The sequence below is a fragment of the Phasianus colchicus genome, chromosome 6 (assembly GCF_987193195.1).
Source record: "Phasianus colchicus chromosome 6, bPhaCol1.hap1.1, whole genome shotgun sequence".
NCBI lineage: Eukaryota > Metazoa > Chordata > Aves > Galliformes > Phasianidae > Phasianus > Phasianus colchicus.
This window is the reverse complement of record NC_143441.1, coordinates 48,175,276-48,194,748: the sequence shown is the minus strand read 5'-3', so window position 1 is coordinate 48,194,748 and position 19,473 is coordinate 48,175,276. Positions and strand designations below refer to the sequence as shown.

At 36.3% G+C, this 19,473-nt stretch overlaps 1 protein-coding gene across 1 annotated transcript in view; it reads left to right on the top strand.

Moving 5' to 3' along the window:
* Nucleotides 1-19,473, top strand: part of LOC116238226 (sodium channel protein type 5 subunit alpha-like) — a 51,667-nt gene that overhangs the window by 14,700 nt on the left and 17,494 nt on the right. Inside the window, exons 8-21 of the mRNA XM_090143203.1 lie at nucleotides 856-1,159; nucleotides 2,164-2,284; nucleotides 2,756-2,843; nucleotides 3,875-4,003; nucleotides 7,100-7,191; nucleotides 8,007-8,213; nucleotides 9,170-9,233; nucleotides 10,073-10,217; nucleotides 12,374-12,568; nucleotides 13,827-14,018; nucleotides 15,936-16,038; nucleotides 17,370-17,608; nucleotides 17,722-17,874; nucleotides 18,609-18,962. Coding sequence (XP_089999329.1) covers nucleotides 887-1,159; nucleotides 2,164-2,284; nucleotides 2,756-2,843; nucleotides 3,875-4,003; nucleotides 7,100-7,191; nucleotides 8,007-8,213; nucleotides 9,170-9,233; nucleotides 10,073-10,217; nucleotides 12,374-12,568; nucleotides 13,827-14,018; nucleotides 15,936-16,038; nucleotides 17,370-17,608; nucleotides 17,722-17,874; nucleotides 18,609-18,962 — 2,355 coding nt within the window. The 5' untranslated portion in view covers nucleotides 856-886. The remainder of the gene's footprint in view (nucleotides 1-855; nucleotides 1,160-2,163; nucleotides 2,285-2,755; nucleotides 2,844-3,874; nucleotides 4,004-7,099; nucleotides 7,192-8,006; nucleotides 8,214-9,169; nucleotides 9,234-10,072; nucleotides 10,218-12,373; nucleotides 12,569-13,826; nucleotides 14,019-15,935; nucleotides 16,039-17,369; nucleotides 17,609-17,721; nucleotides 17,875-18,608; nucleotides 18,963-19,473) is intronic.

Below are 19,473 nucleotides of genomic sequence, written 5' to 3'. Positions count from 1 at the left end.
TCATCTTTTTTTTGAGCTTGAAGGTTTTTAAAAGTTTGTTGTACAGGTTGTGTTTTTTTTTTTTGTTTTGGTTTGTTTTTTTTAATGCTGATGAATAGACAATGCAAGTATTCTCTCACCACAAATTGTAAACCCTCAGCTGCAGCCACATTCTATCAATATTGGAAAAAAGCATTGTGAACTGAGAGGTTTTCATAATGACTAAATGATGAAAAGAGTTAAGAATGTAGTTTGTAAAACAGCATGAGCAAAGCATAAAAGTAACCAGCAAATCAGCAGAATCAGAGGAGAGCAAAGTCAAGACCTTTAAGGTAAAAACCTATTTCTTCTTGGGTTTTTACTATGAGCTGTGAATATCTTCTAGGACATACTCAGACCTCAACTGTACAAAGCTCCACTGTGACAAACTCTATGTTAGCCTTGGTTTGAGCAGGGCATGGATCTGATGAGCCTCTTCCAATTAATTATTTGTGTACCTATGGGATCAGGAGGGGTGGTAGATATGCAACTATGTTATCCTGAAGTGCAGAAATTAAAGTGTGAGGTTGCTAATACTATGAGTTGTTTCAGAGAAACAATTCAGAGGTTATCAAAGTTCTGATAGAGATGTGATTTTGATGCATCTTAGATGAAAAAGAGAAAGGAAAAAAGCATCTCTTTTGCAACCTGGATTTGCTGGTCTCCATGGATTTTGTTTTACGTTACCCTTTCTTCTAATTGAATGTGTTTCTAACTCCTCCTTTGTTTTCACACAGGATTTCACAGAAGGAAGAAATTATTTGTTTCATTTTAGTTACTGTTTTTGTTTTTTCTTTTCTTATTAATTTCTGCTTATCAAGAGCTTTCTCTTTTAAGCTATTTCTAGCACTGAAAACAAACAAGGAAAATGGATCCCTTGTTTTGGCCACTGGAAAATATCAGCTTTCAACGGTTCACTCCCGAGTCCTTGGCAGCAATTGAGAAAAAAATTGCTGAGAAAAAAGAGAAGCAAGCCAAACTTAAGCAGGAAAATACTGACCAAGAAGTTGAAGAGGATAAAGTGACTCCTCAGCTTGATCTGAAAACCTATAAAAAACTGCCATCTCTCTATGGTGACGTTCCTGTGGAGCTTATTGGGGAACCCCTGGAAGATTTGGATCCATACTACAGTGATCACAGGGTTAAAATTTTAAAAAATAATAATTTTTTTGTTGTTGTTTAATTTTATCTGCTATACTCCTAAGAGATAATGAAGGTTGTATTCAAAAGTTGCTGCTTTTGGATTGCAGACAGATCTGTAGATAGATTTTTAGAACATTACTAGTATTTGTTAGGGTAGGCATGCTAACCTATGTCCCTTACCCTGTAACTACAAGGTATTTTTAAGGTCCAGTAGGTAATCTGAATTGATTATGAGAATAGAATACACTGGATAGATTTTGATCAAAAATAGGTTCTGAGATAACTGATGCTTTGTTACTCAGAAGAGTTTCTATGAAGTATGTGAGGCTGAACTCGGTGCCTGTCAAACAATGGGTCACCCTGACTTATTGCAAATATACAAACTAGATGAGGCATATTTGAAATGTTTCCAGTACTCTGTATAGCAGAAAGACAAATTTGCTTTAGACAACATCAATTATTTGATAACAAAGCTAATGAGACATTACAAAGAAACTGTACAGTATTGAGATTGCGTATACTCCATGCCACTGCAGAATGTTTTTCTTTGTTGCCTATAGCAATATGCGAATTAGATGCTGTAGGATTCTCTTCCAAATTAAATGTCTATTGTATGATTCCTTATTATTATACCTGAAGAGCAGAATGTTCCACTCAATCTGATGTTGCTGTCTGTAAAATAGACCAGCAATTCACTGGACTGTGATTGTTTAATCAGAGAACATGAAGAAGGCTTTGTAATTATTGGTGAAAAGGGCCTTCAAGAGACTTTTTCTCTCAAAGTAAACAATGATTGATGGAAAGAAAGTAAGACTGCAACAAAGGCATCTACATAAATGTTAGTTATTTTTGATTAATGACACTTAACTTTTACTTCATCTGCCAATAGTACTGAGTTGCAATGGACCTTATGGTAACTAGGAGGTAATTTACACAGCTGCTTCATAACTTTATTTCTTTAAAATATTTCATATGCTATGATTTTTCTTTTTTTTTTAATAGACTTTCATGGTGATCAATAAAAGACGGACTATTTTCCGGTTTACTGCCACACCTGCCTTGTGTATACTTGGTCCTTTTAATCCAATCAGAAAAGCAGCAATTAAAGTTCTGATCCATTCATATCCTTTGGTTGAGTTCTGTTGTTTCAATTTTAGAACGTATGGTGCACATTTATGTGGTGCTCTTCATAATAATCAAATTGTGGCTTTGATGCTGAGAGCAAAACTATTTACAAGACACAATATTTACAAATATTTACTGTATTTTAGTGTTAAAAAACTCCTATTTGAAGAGTTAGATTTGAAGATGCTGTTATGAAACAGCATTTAGAAGCTAGAGCGTGATATTTTAGCTCTTTTCCAGAACTTTTTGTGAATCTCCAGCTTAGTGGCAAGCTTAAAATTTTAGTTAAAAACAAACCAGGGACTTCCTCATAATTAAAACATGAAGAATGGGAATTACAGCAATGCTTTCCTGAAAGAGTCCAGTGTTTCCCTAAAAAGAATATTTCAAGCTCAAGTTTATACAGCATTTACTGAAAGCAACTTTCACTGTTTTATAGTACAGTGCATTTTCCTTAGCTTATTCACATTATTTGTTGGCTTTATTACATTGACTGTGATACTCAACTGTGCTTCCATGGCTATAAATAAACCTCCACCAGAGATGAATACGATTGAGTAAGTATCTCAGTTGCCTTTTGTTCACTCTAAGGAAACCAGCACACGAGACTTAAGAAGAGTAAATAATGTGGTGTGCTAATTTCAGTGTTCAAAAGCCCTCAGGCTGCTGAGGAAGATTTGAGATTACTGTAGTATAGTTGGTCTTTGTGGAGCTTCAGCCTCTTTTCTTAGAGGTATACAAACATGCACATCATACTGGCCATTTTTGCCATCTGGTGTGATGTATAAGGTTGGCCCATTTTCCTTTGGAGGATTCAGCCTTCTAGGGAGTTGTACAACTCTAAGTTATAGAATAGGATGAGATAGAACTGGATAAAATAGACAACCTCAGTGTTGTCGGTCTCTCCTCATAGGACCTGCTTTCCAGCTCTTTTACCATGTTTGTTGCCCTTCTTTAGGAGTTTCCAAGATACCCCCTGTTCAACTGCTCACAGTAGGAAGCCATGTATTTAGACTGTTGTCTTGTCTTTGGTAATTGTGCCCTTTATCCAGTTTAACTTGAATGAATATTCCAGAATTAAAACTTGAAATTGTGCCTGTGGCATCAGAGATTCCATATTTTTAATTGCTCATATTTTGGGGTAAGGACAGTGATAATTATTCCTTAGTTTTATGTAGACCTTACTTTGGGTACAGAACTTTTGCTAGAATAAACTTATGAAACATGCAATCTTTCCAAGCTTTGCAGAAAAAAATGCCTTCTGCTGCTACAGTTTTGCCAAAATGTTAAGGCCCTGCTTTAGAACTTATACATGGGCTTCCATTATTTTTCATAAGAGCACGAGCTACTCTTTGTCTGGAAATGGCATGGTATACTGAGATGAACATTTGTAATCATAGATCTACATGGAAACTGCACTGAAACTCAGGGATACATCTTCTCATACTCATGAAAGTAATCTATCCTGTTGGTTCTACTTTTGTTTCCATCCGGTAGTTAAATCACAGAAAAGGTAGGATGTCCTTGAATGTATTTCAATCTCATTCATGTTTTTATTTCTGTATCTTTAATATGTTTTCCTTCTCAGAAACATCTTTACTGCCATATACACTGGTGAAATATTGATAAAAGTATTAGCAAGAGGATTGGTTTGGAATGAGTTTACCTTTCTTCGAGATCCATGGAACATTCTGGATTTTGCTGTTCTTGTGGCGACGTAAGTGAAGCTCAATTTTTCTTTCACACTCAAGAGGACAAATGTGCAAGTAATATGCTAATTGATGTTCTAGAGTTGTTTGTAGTAGTTGACATTCCATGGCTTCAAGAGTGACTCTGTTTCAGTTACCCCCTGTGTATCTGCTGCCCAGTAAGAGGAAAAATAGTTGAGGACTTTAAAACAAGATCTAAATGCAAAAACTCCTTTTGAGTTTGCTTTAAATTGCTTTGTATCTTAATGCATTATCACATTTAATAGACCTATTCTCAACTTAGTACATTTTTATCTTTCTTTTAAGAGTTTTCTGCATAGACTGCCAAAACTAAACATAAGGCATGCTATCTTATTTGTTCTTCTCTGGATCAGATGAAGCTCATTTAAGGAGGAGTCAAAAGACATCACAAGGTGTTGAATGACATGCTGATAAGTAGCAGATGAAAGTAATGTAAAGCATTTCTGAAGGAAAAATTGACCTTGTTTTACAGATGCAGCTAGGAGCTCTGAAATAAGTTTCATTAGTTGGGAAAAACATTTGGAGTTTAAATAAATGATCTGGTGAAAACAGTACTTCGTGTCCTCTTATGGTCAGAGAATAAAATAGAAAATGAAGACATCAAGGATGAGAAACAAAGTGGAATGCAAAGTTACTTTCATACAGAAATCTTTATATTTTTTCAGGATTGTATGTAGTTTTGCACCTGCAGTCTTGAAAGATGACAGTTGAAGATACAGAGAAGGATGAGTAAATGTACATCTTATGTTCCAGGTGAAGGGAAACTACATGGTGTAGGACCCATGAAAAAGGGAAAACACAGTAGGAACACTAGAAATCTCTAGCACAGAGCCAGAAAGAGAATAAATCCGTTTTTTTCTAAAAATATAGATGAGCTAAAGGTGCCAATTGAAGTTTTCAGATGGCAGAATGAAAATAAAGGGTTTAGCTTTTCACAGCATGCATAGGTGCATTACCATAGGAGGTGGTGAATTTCTTGTTTGGAATGTTTCTGGGCAGAATGCTGGAGGGGATCACATTAAGGTTTTATTTAACACAGAAGTAGATTGTCATCTTCAGGAAATTCTTGAGCTACAAGTTTTGTGGAAGAATGAAATCTTGGCCTTGATTCTAAACTCTTCTGTAAGCATTAGTCATGGGCTATTCTTAAAGATGGGGTAAGTGGCCAGATGGATCCCTGCTGTGATCATAGTTAAGCTCATTGTAAAAGCAGTTAGCTATATGGACAAGAAATGAGGAAGAAGTAGTCAGAATTTGCATCTTGAATGCAGAACATTTATCTCAAAAGCAAAATAGTCTTACAGCAGTGAATAGATGCACTCAAAGCCAAGTCTCAGAACTTTCAAAATTTTTCCTGCTATTTAGCATTGCTGAATATGTTTCAGTTGTTTTTTGTTTGTTCTTAATTTAAAGTAATGTAGATTGAGAGGGACCTTTAGAAATCAAGTGGTTCAAAAGTGGAGAAAATTTAAATTAGGTTGCTCAGAATCTTGTTCAGTCAAGTACTGAGTTTCTCTGAGGGTGGAGATTCAGTAACTCCCCCCAGGCAACCCATCCCAACTGCATTTTGGTTTATTTCTGCCACTTACCTAATTGGAATGTCTTGTGTAGTAACTTACCTCTGCCATCTCTCATCATTTCATGATAAGCTTCCAGGAATAGAACAAATCCAAATTCAGTTGAACTTTGTCTTTCTCCTTCATCCTTCCTACACATCCCTTTAGAATACCTTAGTCAAGACTTCACTGTTGTGATAAGGAGATCTGCTGCACTTGTTTCACTGTGCAGAGTGTAGCATGTAATTCTTGTGCTTTGAAGAAAATATCCTTAAAGATCAAAGCTGCTGTTCTGTGGGCTGCTTTTCCCTTTGAGACAATCTCTCCAGGGTTCCTGCCAAGCAAATCTCTGAACACGCTGGGTCTGTTGACTCAAAGTCCAGGAATTCATCCTCCTGCTTATCCTGCTTACTGGTCCCAGGGTCTTACAGACTTACAGAATCTAATGGGCTCTGTAACAGGCAGCTTACAATTGCTGTATGCATGACTAGTTTTCCCTCAAGAGTAACAAGTTATGTACTCAGATGTCATCACATACAATCTACAAACCTCTAAGGATTTTATACTGAAGAAATGTACACCATCAGTAGCTATCAAGTAGTCCTCCAGCTGTACGCACAACTACATTTTACAGTCTTGTCTTGCTACACATACTCCTGATTCACTTGTATTCAAGAAGCTACAAGCACTTCTCAGTCTATAGTATATGGAAATTCAGGTACTTTAATCTTACAGGCTATAAAAAAGCTGTGGTGGTATGATCTGTTGCTGTTAGAAGTTATGCTTTGAGTGAGTAGTTGCCTAGATCATCCCCAGAGGTCCTTTCCATTCAGTGTTTCCTAGATTCTGAGATTGAGACTTTATGTTTTAAGGAATTCTGTTACCAGTTATGGTCTCATTTAAAGAAGGGTCACAATATCTATTGTCACATGAAGGAGATCTTACAAAGTATGAGGTAACCAGATAAAGTGGTGTATAGAATATGAAGCTCTTACAGTCACTTTCTATCATCTCCAAATTGCTGAAAAAAATTAAATGGAAAATGGTTTCTATATTCAAGTTTTTAATTGGCTGCCAAACAAGTTACAAGCAGTGCAGAATTAACATATTTTAAAGCTAATTTTGCTCAATTTCCTTTCCATAAACTATGTACAATGTAGTTCTATGAGATAGTTGCAATATCTGTGTTCAGTTTAATAAGTTGTTTCATGTAGCCTTCTGGATCAATTTGAAACGATGTGATTGTCATTGAAGGTTTTATATTCATCAAAAAATGTCAATAAATAAACATTTAAAGATTTAAGCATCCAAATCCGTAGGAAGAAAATCTTGCTGTGTTTCTTTTGAGTGGCACTGTTCATTGTCTTATAATAATCCCTAAAAATGAATCTAGATTCCAAACTTCAGACTTCTACTAGGATATATTTGACCTTTCTCGTCTTTGTTGTATTAATTACTGTATTGTGTTCATACTCTCTGAAAAGATGGATCTTCGTCATTCAGTTACATGATGGTTTGATTTTATAGGTATGTTAGTATCTTTAAAACATCAGGCAATGTTTCAGCTCTTCGGACTTTCAGAGTACTGAGGACTTTGAAGGCTATTTCAGTAATACCGGGTAAGGAGCAACATGTATTACTAATCATCTCTTTACTTCAACAGAGATTCACTAATTCCTCTCCTTTTCATAGAATCATAGAATAACCAAGGTTGAAAAAGACCTCTAAGATCATTCAGTCCAACTGCCCATCTATTACCAATACTTCCCATTAAACCACATCCCTCAATACAACATCTAAACATTTTTTGAACACTTCCAGGGTTATGTTGTCTGGTCACTTTGTGTCAGTTAACATGATCCCAAGGTGTGACTGTTTTGCACTGTATAGTAACATTCAGCAGTATGCTAACAGGATGTTTTATCATCCCTACTCTAAGTGATTTTACCCCAGGAAGATTTTTCTATTTCTCCTCTTTCTATACCATCATCACTGATGCTCACTGTTATTTACTTATGTCTTTTCTGAACAGTGCACCCTATCCAGTTTTTTCTCTTAACATAATAATTGCTATAATAGCATATTCCTGGTTTGTGTTATGCTTCACTAGCTTAAGCTGCTATAATTAGTTTCCTAGAATGTTGGCTTCACAAAATTTAAAGAGTGTTATTTCATAAGAGGTTGTTTAGCCAGCATCTTAAACTAGATGATACCTTAAGCTTTAATATTCAAGCTAGCAAAATCAGTTTTAATAATGATCAGGAAGTTTAAGTAAAAAATTACATTGCTCATCATTATTTACCTTAATACTGTGAAGCTATAAGATCATTTACACTGATTTGTTTCTAACATACTCAAAACTATTCTGTGCTATCATACAGCAATGTTGTTACATTCTTCTCATGATGCATATTATTGAATCTTATTTTTCTAGGTCTGAAAGTCATCGTGAACTCACTTATTGAATCTGTTAAGAAACTTACTGATGTGTTGATCTTGACTGTTTTTTGCTTGAGTATATTTGCTCTAATAGGCCTGCAGCTTTTTATGGGCAATTTAAAATACAAGTGCATCCTCACAAATACTCCATACAATGACACATTTTGTAAGGATGCCAAGATATATAATGCAAGTGAAACAGGTAAGTTTTATTACTTTCTCCTTTTATGTCATCTGTATATCTTCCTACATCTCACTTGCTTCTAACACAAATGTTACAAAACAGTTGTATGTTTTTCCCATGAGAAGATATTTGTACAAGTAGCAATATGAAATCTCTGGGACAGCTAAATGTAAGATTAATGAGCCTAGTATTTAAGAAAAGATCAGCAGTCTGGATAATAGCATAGGCTACACTTTCTGTAAGCACCTATATGATCAATGAATATACAGATGTTACAATTAAGAAATAGGCAAGAAAGTTAGGCTAAATAGGTTATCACTCTAAAGACGACTAGATGGAAAGCTTACCTATGTCCTGGGCTCACTGAGAAGACTCCAAGAGGAGCAATCCCCAAAAGAGATCCTTCCCTACTGCTAGTCAGCTCTTAAATGGGGTCTAGGAGAGGTACAGCCGGGCTCCACTCCTTTGGGTAGCACAGGAGAATTGTCTTCACCTGTGCTCCCAGGGCTGACTCATTGCTCACCTCAGGTGGTCAATCAGAGGATCAGGCTGTGATTCAGCAGTTCCTATATACTACCTTACCTCTTTAGTTATGCATGTTGCATGGGGATCCTTTTTTTAAGGGAACTGTGCTCAAACTGAATTTATTTTAATATAGACTGTGTTGTTCAGGGATTTTGACTTCCTCTTCTAGGCATTCCAATATTTACAAAAATGAATAAAGTCTTACAATAAATAAATTTTCAAAAAAAAAGAAAAAGTTGCTATACCTAGGGATGGATCTGCAGAGAAACAATCCTAATATGACTTTCACTGAGATTTTGTATATTAGGCCATCATTTATAGTGCAGTAATTTATGGCTTACTATGTGTGGTAGGAACTGAGTATGTGAACAGCCACTTGAACCTGGAAAAGTTTAAGGCAACAACTTCTGAGTTAAAGATTCCTTTTTTTAATTATTATTACTTATTAGATATCTGTGCCAGAATGAATGGAACTTCTGACATACTGCTCTGTGGTTACAATGGGAATTCTACGTAAGTGAAAAAAGAGTTTCAGTACTTTCTTGTTTTTTCCTCTGAATGGATTTTGGGTTTATTTTTGGCATGAGGAAATACTGATGATTTTTCAGAAAGATGGATTTTTTTCTTAATTCTTAATTTTATCAAATTTTTCTTATTTTTTTTTCATAATATTTAATCTCAGAGAACAAATGAATGGCAATACTAGAATGTCCACAGTTACAGATGTGCTTTATTGCTGACTGCTGGTAATATAATTGGTAGTGTAGAATATGAAAAATAGGAGGGGACCAGATCAGTAAAGAATGTGAGGTATTAACAAGCTCTCTTCATCCTGGTGGATTGTTTAAATGTAAGCATAGTTTTATGTTTTCCCCCTTTATGTATATCTTTGTACGTATCCCACTCGAGAGAAGAGTTTCTGTCTAGTCAAGACTGTACCACAAATCTGTGACAAGTCAAATGATTTTGAACTAAATCAGTTCTTCTAGAATTGCAGAATGGCTTGAGTTGGAAGGAAACTTTAAAGACATTGAGTTCCAACCCTCCTACCCTGTTCTGTTTGTGCCCTACTGGATCAGACTGCCCAGGGCTCTATCCAGCCTGGCCTTGGCACCTCCAGGGATGGAGCATCCACGCTTTCTCTGGGCAGCCTGGTCTGGTGGTTGGCTACCCTGCCTATGGCAGGGGGGTTGAAACTAGATCTTTGAGGTCCTTTTCAACCCAGGCCATTCTATGATCAACGAAACTGGAGTTTCAGATGAGCTGAACAAATCTGTACATGGTATTGTGAACTAGAGTGCATTACAGTATATTCTAATACTGCAAGTGTAAATATTGTTCTCTTTATTTAGAGATGAGTGCCCTGAAAACTACACATGTTTGAAACATGGGAACAATCCTGACTTTGGCTACACAAGTTTTGATCATTTTGGCTGGGCCTTCCTTTCTTTGTTCCGTCTGATGACACAGGATTCCTGGGAGCGTCTGTACAGACAAGTAGGTACTTTCATTACCTGCTACGTTGACTTTAGTTCAGAGTTCTAGTTCAGAGGTTTAGTTCAGTAGAAAAATCTGCACCTATTTTAACATTACTGATAGAAAACTTGTTTTAGAACTAATATTAAGGAAGAAGCTTCAGTTGGCTAAGTTGTAACACTTTCTGCAAGTGACCTAAATGGCAGCATTCTTAACATGAGTGCTCATAGTTTTGTTGGAGAACACGCTTAGAACAGTGAGCAGTAAATAAGTATTTTAATCATGGCACTAGCAAAGGATTGGGGATGTATTATAGGTCCAGCTAGTGCGTTCCCTACTGCTGAAGGAGCTGTGAGGACTTGCATACTCTCTTTTTCTCTAAATCCTGACTCCTCATCAAACCTTTTGGCTCAGAACAAATACACTTAGATTTCAGAGAGTATTTTGATAACTGGTACTAAAAAAAAAAACGCAGCCTTTTATGTTTTATTTGTAACTTTTAAGGTCTGGATTGTTTTGTTTTGTTTTGTTTTTAACATAAACCATACAGAAATTGTATGCAGAGATCTTTCTGGATCTATTATACCTATAAGTGTCTGTGCTAGAAGAGAATTATCTTCTGCCTTGTTCTGTAGTTTTTGTATGCTTCACTTTAACATCTCTTCAGCAATTTCTATTGAATTTTTTTTTTAATGGATACATCTGCAGATGACACCAACTTGGGTAGGACTGTTGATCTGCCTCATGGTAGGAAGGCTCTGCAGAAGAGATCTGGGTAGGCTGGATTGATGGGTTGCACCGAGTCTCATGACATTCAACAAGATCCAGTGCCAAGTTCTACACTTTGATCACAACAACTCCATTTTGTAATATGGGCTTGAGAAGGGTGGCTGGAAAGCTTCCAAGTACATATCTCCAAGCATATGGAGATGCTGGTAACCAGCCAGCTGAACTCAAGCCAGAAGTGTGCCCAGATGGCCAAGAGGCCAGTGGCATTCTGGTTTGCATCAAAAAGAGTGCAACCAGCAGGAGCAGGAGGTGGTCGTGCCTTTGTACTGGCACAGGCCCAAAGCCTGAGGCTGCACCTCAGGCTTTGGGCCTCTCACTACAAGAAGGATACTGGGTTACTCAAGCATGTCCAGGGAAGAGCAAGAAAGTTGTTGATGGTACAAAGATAGAAAACAAGGCTTAAGAGGAGCGGCTGGGGGAACTGGGCTTGTTTACTGTGAAGAAAAAGGTGGCCTTATCACTCTCTACAAGTCTCTGAAATGAGGTTGTAGCGAGGTAGGGGTTGTTCTCTTTTCTAAATGGCAAGTGGTAGGGTATGAGACTACAGCCTCAAGTTGCACTAGGGCAGGTTTAAACTGGATATCAGGAAGAATTTCTTCATAAAAAGGATTGTCAAGCATTGGAATGGGCTGCCCAGTGAAATGGTGGATTCCCTGTCCCTGGAGGTATTTAGGACACTCGAATGTTGCTGTTGGGGACACAGTGGATGTGTAAAATTGGGTGGATGGTAGTACTAGATGATCTTGAAGTTCTTTTCCAACCTAAACAGTTGTGTATTCTTTCTGCCTTTTCAAGGTCATGTGGTTTTTGTTTTCTAATGTCTCAGAGATTTTTTAACTATCTTTTCCATTGCTATTTAAAAAAAAGTAAGAGTAAGCACTCTAATTATTGCCTCTTATTAACTAATGATAGCGTATTTTAGAATTTTTAATTAATTCTAGCTTGCCTTCTTGTTATTTTCAGTAATTTCTTCTGTAGTCACCCGTATATCACTTTACAGCTGAAGTTGCCTTATCATAACTTAAACTCTGATCATTTGCCTGATTTTGTTGAGAATTACTTCATTTAATTTTAATAAAAAATTGTGTTCATTCTTCTTCTGAGCCATATAGAGCATCCTTATGAATGCTTGAATAGAAATACATTGTATTATCAGAGTTTTTAAGATCTACAATTTATTTACTTGAGGCCATATGGACTCCTGATTAGACGTATTCCTAGACCCTCTGCATAACCTAGACCAGAGGTAGATCCAGCTATTCTGTCAAGAAACAGTGCAGTATCTTGACCTCTTGCATTGTATAGGAAAATAAGTTGCTAATTTGTAATCCTGCTGCAAATGTTTGTATTTTAAGAATCTGTTATGACCTTTCCTTTTTTTCTCATAGACAATCCGTTCATCTGGGAAAAGCTACATTTTATTTTTTATAGCTGTCATCTTTTTATGCTCATTTTATCTCTTCAACCTGATATTGGCTGTAGTAACGATGGCATATGAAGAGCAGAACAGAGCTACTCTTGCTGAAACACAGGCAAAGGAAAAATTACTTCAGGATGCTAAAAAAATTTTAGAGAAAGAACAGGTTTGTAAATTGTTGTATATAATACAGAATAAAAGATATATTTTTTCTTATATCCTTGGATATAACAAACTCTCTTTTCTATTACTGCATAGTCTGACAAATGAAGTACAGGTAGAGATACATGCATCCATGAGGAAAGTTGACATTTCTTTAATTTCTTGAGATTGATTTTGGAATGCAGATGGATTTCAGGATTGTGTAAGAATACCCACTTTCTGAGAGCCACTGTGTTCAGCTGAGCTCTTTTTGAATGACTGCACACAGAATGTCTACCAGTTGACAAGAGCAGGATAGACGGTCTTTGCCAGGCTAGTACCATCAGTTCCATGTTCATGTAAAGGGGCATCCAGAAACTGCATTAGTTTCTTTGCTGTTGGTTTTGACACGCTACAGATTTATATTTTCCTCTTCTTCTTGGCATAGTATTGCCTAGATTCTTTAATTTCCTGGCTTGTAGCGACTTGGGACCTTGTTTTATTTTATTCCTGACAAGTTAAGCTCTCAGCTGAAGCAAAAATACAGATTGAAAATCATTGGTAAGGTATCATTTATCCTCTGAATTTAATGAAAGATACCTCTAATTTGCAGCTAGCAATCAAAAAAGTCAGACTTGTAAGAGGACTTAAAAATTTTCCATAGCAACTGTCCCATTTTATTGTTAAGATGAAAAGCATCACTACTGTACCGAATTTCTTCTCCAGAGCTGTGGATAAGCCTGTTCTATTTCTATGACTGAAATTTGAGCTTTCCAAGTTTACTTAGTAAAGAAAGATTTAATATTTTAGGATGTAGTTTGAACCCTGATTCTTCTGTTGTCATTATGCTCAAGGTCTGAAGTGAGAAAAGGGAGAGTAAAACAATACGCCTTAATATTCTGTAATTCAGATATGGAATACAACAGCTAAAGTGACAGGGACAAGCTTAAATTATGGTAGCTGAGAACTAACCCTGCTTTTATCTTTTCAGTCTTAAGAATACAGAATGCAACTCAAACCCCTTTACAGTAGTTTGGTATCCAAAAGGTAAAAATTGTTAATGAAGAACATGTAGACATGTAATAATTGATATGAGGAGGCACTGAGTGGCATTGAGGGACGTGGTTTAATGGGCATGGTAGTTGATGGTTGGACTTGGTGATCTTGGTGGTCTTTTCCAACTGTGATGATTCTATGATTCTGTGCTAATTATACAGTGTATGATCCTAGTCTGTTTATTTGTCTTGTATTAATAGACATACTTTTTGTTGCTTCATTTCCAGATGTTGTCTTCTGGAGAGAGTAATAAAGCCTCCCATGTTGAATCTGAAATGTCAGTTGCTGGCTTAGGAAAATCGCAAGAAAAAGAGATGGGTGGAGAAAAGCCTGTTTCAAGACAAAGTTTAATTGTGGGTGATCAAAATAATGAAGAAAGTATGTTTCGTTCACAGCCTGATCATTGCCACAAGAAGCTGGTAAGTTATTCAAAATACAGGATATATTCATTAGACTTGCATGTGATATGGCTGTTTGAGCAGAAAGTCTTTCCTTACTTTCCTTCATTTAGAGATTTATCAATATTATAAATATTGCAGAAAGAAACATTAGAGAAGGGACCCCTGCAATTCTGTGATTCTGTAATCCACAACTCTAAGACAGTGCCAGTTTGTTTCATGTTAATGCAACCTAATGGTCCTGCAGCCTCTGCTAAAACTGAGGACTCTTCAATATATACTTTGTTAATTGTAAGAAAAGGCTAAAGATGCCAAAACAAAGAGAAAAAAGTGGATCAGGTAGAAAACTTCAGAAAAGAACATCATCCTAATCCGTAAGAACTGGAAGGATCATCTTTCTAGAGCCTTTTCCTATTTTAAATACTAGTTTATCAGAGGTCTTCCCATAACCAGGTGTTTAATTTGGTTAAAAGGAGAAGAGCAATGGTAAACAGCTTAGTTTTGATGGATGTTCTTAACCTTCCTAAAGACTTAGGCTCTGGGAATTTGTGAACAGACAGGAATTTCAGAAACAGAGACTTTGGAAACTTTATTCAGGAAAGCACATGAATTTTAGAGGTTTCTCAATATTACAAATATTGCAGAAAGGAACATTACAGGAGAGACCAAATATTACAGAAAGAAATGAAAGGACAAGTTGCCCTGGTAACTCGGATATGACTAAAATGATCTAATTGGGTTTTTTAGATTCTGAAAAAACAGAGACTGAAAGAACATTTTAGCACTCTATTACAAATTAATTTCACACGTCTATTTTATGACTGTTCTATCAGCTAAGTTTTGCTTAGCTTTGAAGTCATTAAAATACCAAAGAACAAAAAAGAAATTAATTAATATTAAACCGCTAGGGCTAAGGATATCAGTTTAATTCTCTTAATAATAGTTTTATGGAATATGTTGTAAGAATCTTCTTACGGTGAAAGTCTGAAGTGATGATATTGCATATCTTTGGTTGCATATCCTCCTCTTAAAGGAAGTTACCTGAATTGTTGTGCAGAAAATGATCACTAACACTGTGTATTGTGATCTGGTCAGTCAGTAACTCTTTACTAGCTGATAGCTCTAATTCCATCCTACCTAATGCTGGAATCTTCCTTCTTTCTGGTTTTGTCTACCTCAAAGATTGCCACCTATTCTTTATAACCTGTTTTACAACAGTGTAATCTTTAAAGATTGCATATGCACTGGGGGTATGTGTACGTAGTTTATGTGTCAGGAATATAATCTTTCTCTGTAATTAGTATTTTGTAAGATGCAGGTATTGGCCTGGCTGTTTCTCAGTGTGTATCAGGAACACTGAGGTCAGCATTCTGTAACTTCTCATGAAAACTGAAGTTGTCCCATTCCTAGCTTTAAGCAGTTTGATGTTCTTGATAGGCTTAAAGTGGATGAGGAAACCAATAATTCTCACTGACTAAATAGCTATTATTAACATTAATTAATGTTTGTCATTTATTAGAAATAGTTTAATAACCAGTTATTCAAACTGATCTTTGGTCGTCTTTTTGTGTGTTCCTATTATCTGTCTCAAGAAAGTTTGGAATTATTCTTTTTTCCCTTGCTCTCCTGTTAAGGTTTCTTACTTTATATGATTATATGCATTTTATAATGGCAAAATTATTCTTAGCTAGATTTTATTTTCAGAAGGAAACAAGTATTAGCATTTTTAATGACATGTCCTTGTGTTCACATGATATTTTCTTGTTTTGTCTTATATTCCATTCCTTCAGCAAGGTAAGGCTTCATTAGAGTGTATATTTAAAACAAATTTTAAATACTTTAACTGTACATTTATATTATGCTGTGAATAATTTTACATTTGCAAACATTTATTCATATTGTCTTGTTATACTGTTTTTGTTGTCTTTCTAACCAAAGAGGCAGATCCTATTGTCTTATGAGTTGTCAATGGACTCTATTAATGATCCCTATCGGAGACAGAGGTTGATGAGTGCAGCCACTGTTATTACAGATAACATGAGTAAGTCATTAATTCTTCAGCATTTTTTTCAACTCTGATTGTGTACCTTGACCAAAGAGGACAAAATATCATGAGCAATTGTTTAATATTGTTTAATATTCAGTAGGGGAAATTAAAATGTAAGTTTCAATGAATTTAATATTCTCAGATCTCACATAACTGCAACTGTAACTTGAAACTGCCAAGGCTAAATCACACCTGATTGCTCTGCACAATACAGTCACTCAGATTTGTGGCTGAGAGGAGAGCAATGTTGTCACTTTACTGTCTTTAGTAAGGCTTTCCACAGTATTTTTGTATCCCTGTTGGGATGTTAAGGTCTGCATAGGTGAGCAGCCAGCTGATCAGAGAACTGGCTGGATTCTTGGGCTTTGAGAGTCTGGAGGGCATGATGTATTCTGCTTTGGCTTAGGTAAGCAAATAGAGTACCACGGAGTTGTAGCTTAGGATCCTTTCTGTTCTACTGTTTTCATCAGTGACCTGGAGGAGGCAATAGAGTACTTGCTCTTAAAATTCACAGATGACACCAAACTGGGGGAGACTTGTTGATACAGGCAGGGTAAGGGACCTAGGCAGACTGATGAAACAGGCCAACAAAAACCTTACAAAAATTCAACAAGGACAGACTTCTACATAAATGCAAGAATCTTTTGCAACAGTATAAACTGGAAGCTAGCTGATTGCCTGAGAAGCAGCTCTGCAGAACAAGCCCTTGGAGTCCTTTTGGGCAGCAAGCTGAGCATGAGTTCAGCAGGGGTGGCTAACAGCGTTCTGAACTGTATTAAAGGAAGCACAGCCAGGAGACTGAGAAGAATGATTATTACCCTTAATTAAACACTTCTTAGACAACATACTGTACCCAGTTTTAGTTCCCTCCCTTATAGGGAATACCTTGGAGAACTAGCTTATGTTCAGCAGAGTGCCACTAAGACAGCTAAGGACTGGAACACTTGCTGAGCTGATTCAGCATGAGGAAGAGAAGATTTAAAGGGAAAGTTATTATCAGTTTTCAAGAATGTGGGACAGTGTTTTGAAGAAGATGGCAGTGGGCTCTTGTCTGCATCTGTGACCATGAGGGTACAACTGACAGAAAACAATTTGTATGTTTTCCCAAATACAGCAAGTTTTTTCTCCTTAGAGCAGGTATGTTCTCATCTCCCAGGATAATGACAATATGAACAGGTGAGTAATATCACCTGTTTCTGTAATCATGTAATTTGTTGCTTATGACCTTTAATTAGCCTGTGAGTAGGCGGTGTATAAAGTAAATATCAGTGTTGGTCTTTTTCTTCATATTGTGAGATTATTTGTATGTCACTTTTATCATTTAGAGAAGCAAAATTCGAAGGCGAGATTCGCTTCAGTTTGGAAACGTCTTGGTCAGAAGTATCTGATTTGGAACTGTTGCCCATTCTGGAGAGCAGTCAAAGGGAAGGTGCAATTGATAGCTTTGGATCCACTTGTCGATTTCATAATCATGATTTCCATTATAGTGAATACTTTTTTCATGGCTCTGGAACACCCAGGCATGTATGCTTCTGAAAAAAGATTGATTTGTATAAGTGACAAGGTAAGTTAGGTCACCCACAGATCAAGAATGGAGTTATAGCTCCAGACTGACTGGATCAGTCTCATAAAGAGACATACATTTTCAGTGACTTTATGGTGAATTTCTTTTTCCAGGTTTTCACCGTGATTTTTACAGCAGAAATGGTCTTGAAAATCATCGCCCTAGATCCATACTACTACTTTCAGCAAAAATGGAATATTTTTGATAGTATAGTTGTGATGATTGGCCTAATAAGCTTTCATGAAAATCTGACATTTTTCAGGCTGGTAATTATGTTTGTATTCTTTTTTAGAAGTACTTGCATTGTATAGATTTGTGAAAACATTACAGTGGAAATACCCTCAAATCATTTTATTGTTTTCTTTGTAAGCAAATAATAAGCTAACATGAATGTTAAATTGGAATGAATATTAGATGCGTGGCAAAGAATATATGTAATATTATATTGTGTATATGGGATACTACAAATACTCTGGCAGTGCTCCCCCTTAGAGATTTGATTTAGCAGTGAGTTCACCACTTCTCTGTTAGGTTCATAGAGTGTCATTGATCAACTACATTTTACATTTTCAGATAAGAAAAATGCATTATCTGAGCTTAAAGATAGCAAAGGTACCTTCACTACATGTCTTTTCCTAGATACAATATGGCTTTTCTCAAATAACATGGCTTTTCTCAAGGCTTAGATTTAGGAACTGGCTTTCCAGTTTCTTAGATAAAGGGCTATCTCTCAGATATCTATGTATAATGTCATTTTTTATTATTATTATTTTTTTTTTACTACACCCTTGCTGTGAATTCAGAATTATATCTGAACTTGCGTAGAATACTTTTGGATCTGAGCAGCTAAAAACCTTTATGTGGGGGGATGAATTATGGTGGGTGATGTTGAATTTGGCAGTAAAGGCAGCATGATAAACGCAGGATCTGTTTTTGGGTTTGTGTTGTGCTGTTTGTGCACTGTTCTGCCACTCATTTTTCCCTTTTGTTTTACTTGCAGCTCAGGATCTTCAAATTGGCAAAGATGTGGCCAGCCTTAAATACTCTTATGAAAATAATTCTAAACTCAGTTGGTGCACTGGGTAACCTCACTCTGGTTTTGATTATCACTGTATTTATTTTTGCTGTAGTAGGAAAGCAGGTTCTGGGCAAATGTTACGATGCTAACTTCCATAAAATAAGTACTACCAAGAACTTACGCTGGCATATGAAGGATTTTTATCATTCATTCCTGGTCATATTTCGAATACTATGTGGAGAATGGATTGAAACCATGTGGGAATGTATGGAAGTGGCTGGACAAGCGCTGTGTCTTCCCATTTTCTTGCTAGTCCTGGTGATAGGAAACTTAGTGGTGAGTTTCAAGCTGTTTTTCATCCCTACTGAACCAAGTTACATGGGCATCTTTTTCCCATGGGTAAACATTATCATTTGAAGAGTACTCCTACATTTCAGTTTTCTGGATGTTAGCTGGTTTCTATGGTTTTTATTTTCTATTTTTCATTTCTTTCCATGTCTTTCTCACACAAGAAGTAGCCAATAACTAAAATACACAAAATGATTCATTCTAATAAGAGCACAGACATGCAGCACTTTCCATAATTCAGTGGTAATTTGCTTCCTTCATCTTTTGTGCTGCTAAGGTCAAACAACAGAACTGCTTTTAATGCTTATCAACTTACCCTTAAAGCTCAAAAGGCTACAGTTCCCAGATTTTCTAGACTGCATGATTTAGACTCATTTTAATCTATGAGTTAGATTTTTCTTCCCATTTGTCCATCTTGCATAAAGCTAAAACTTTCTGCATCTTTGCATACCTTTTTAGAAGCATAATACATAAGTATATGCTTTGGTAAAACACTCCA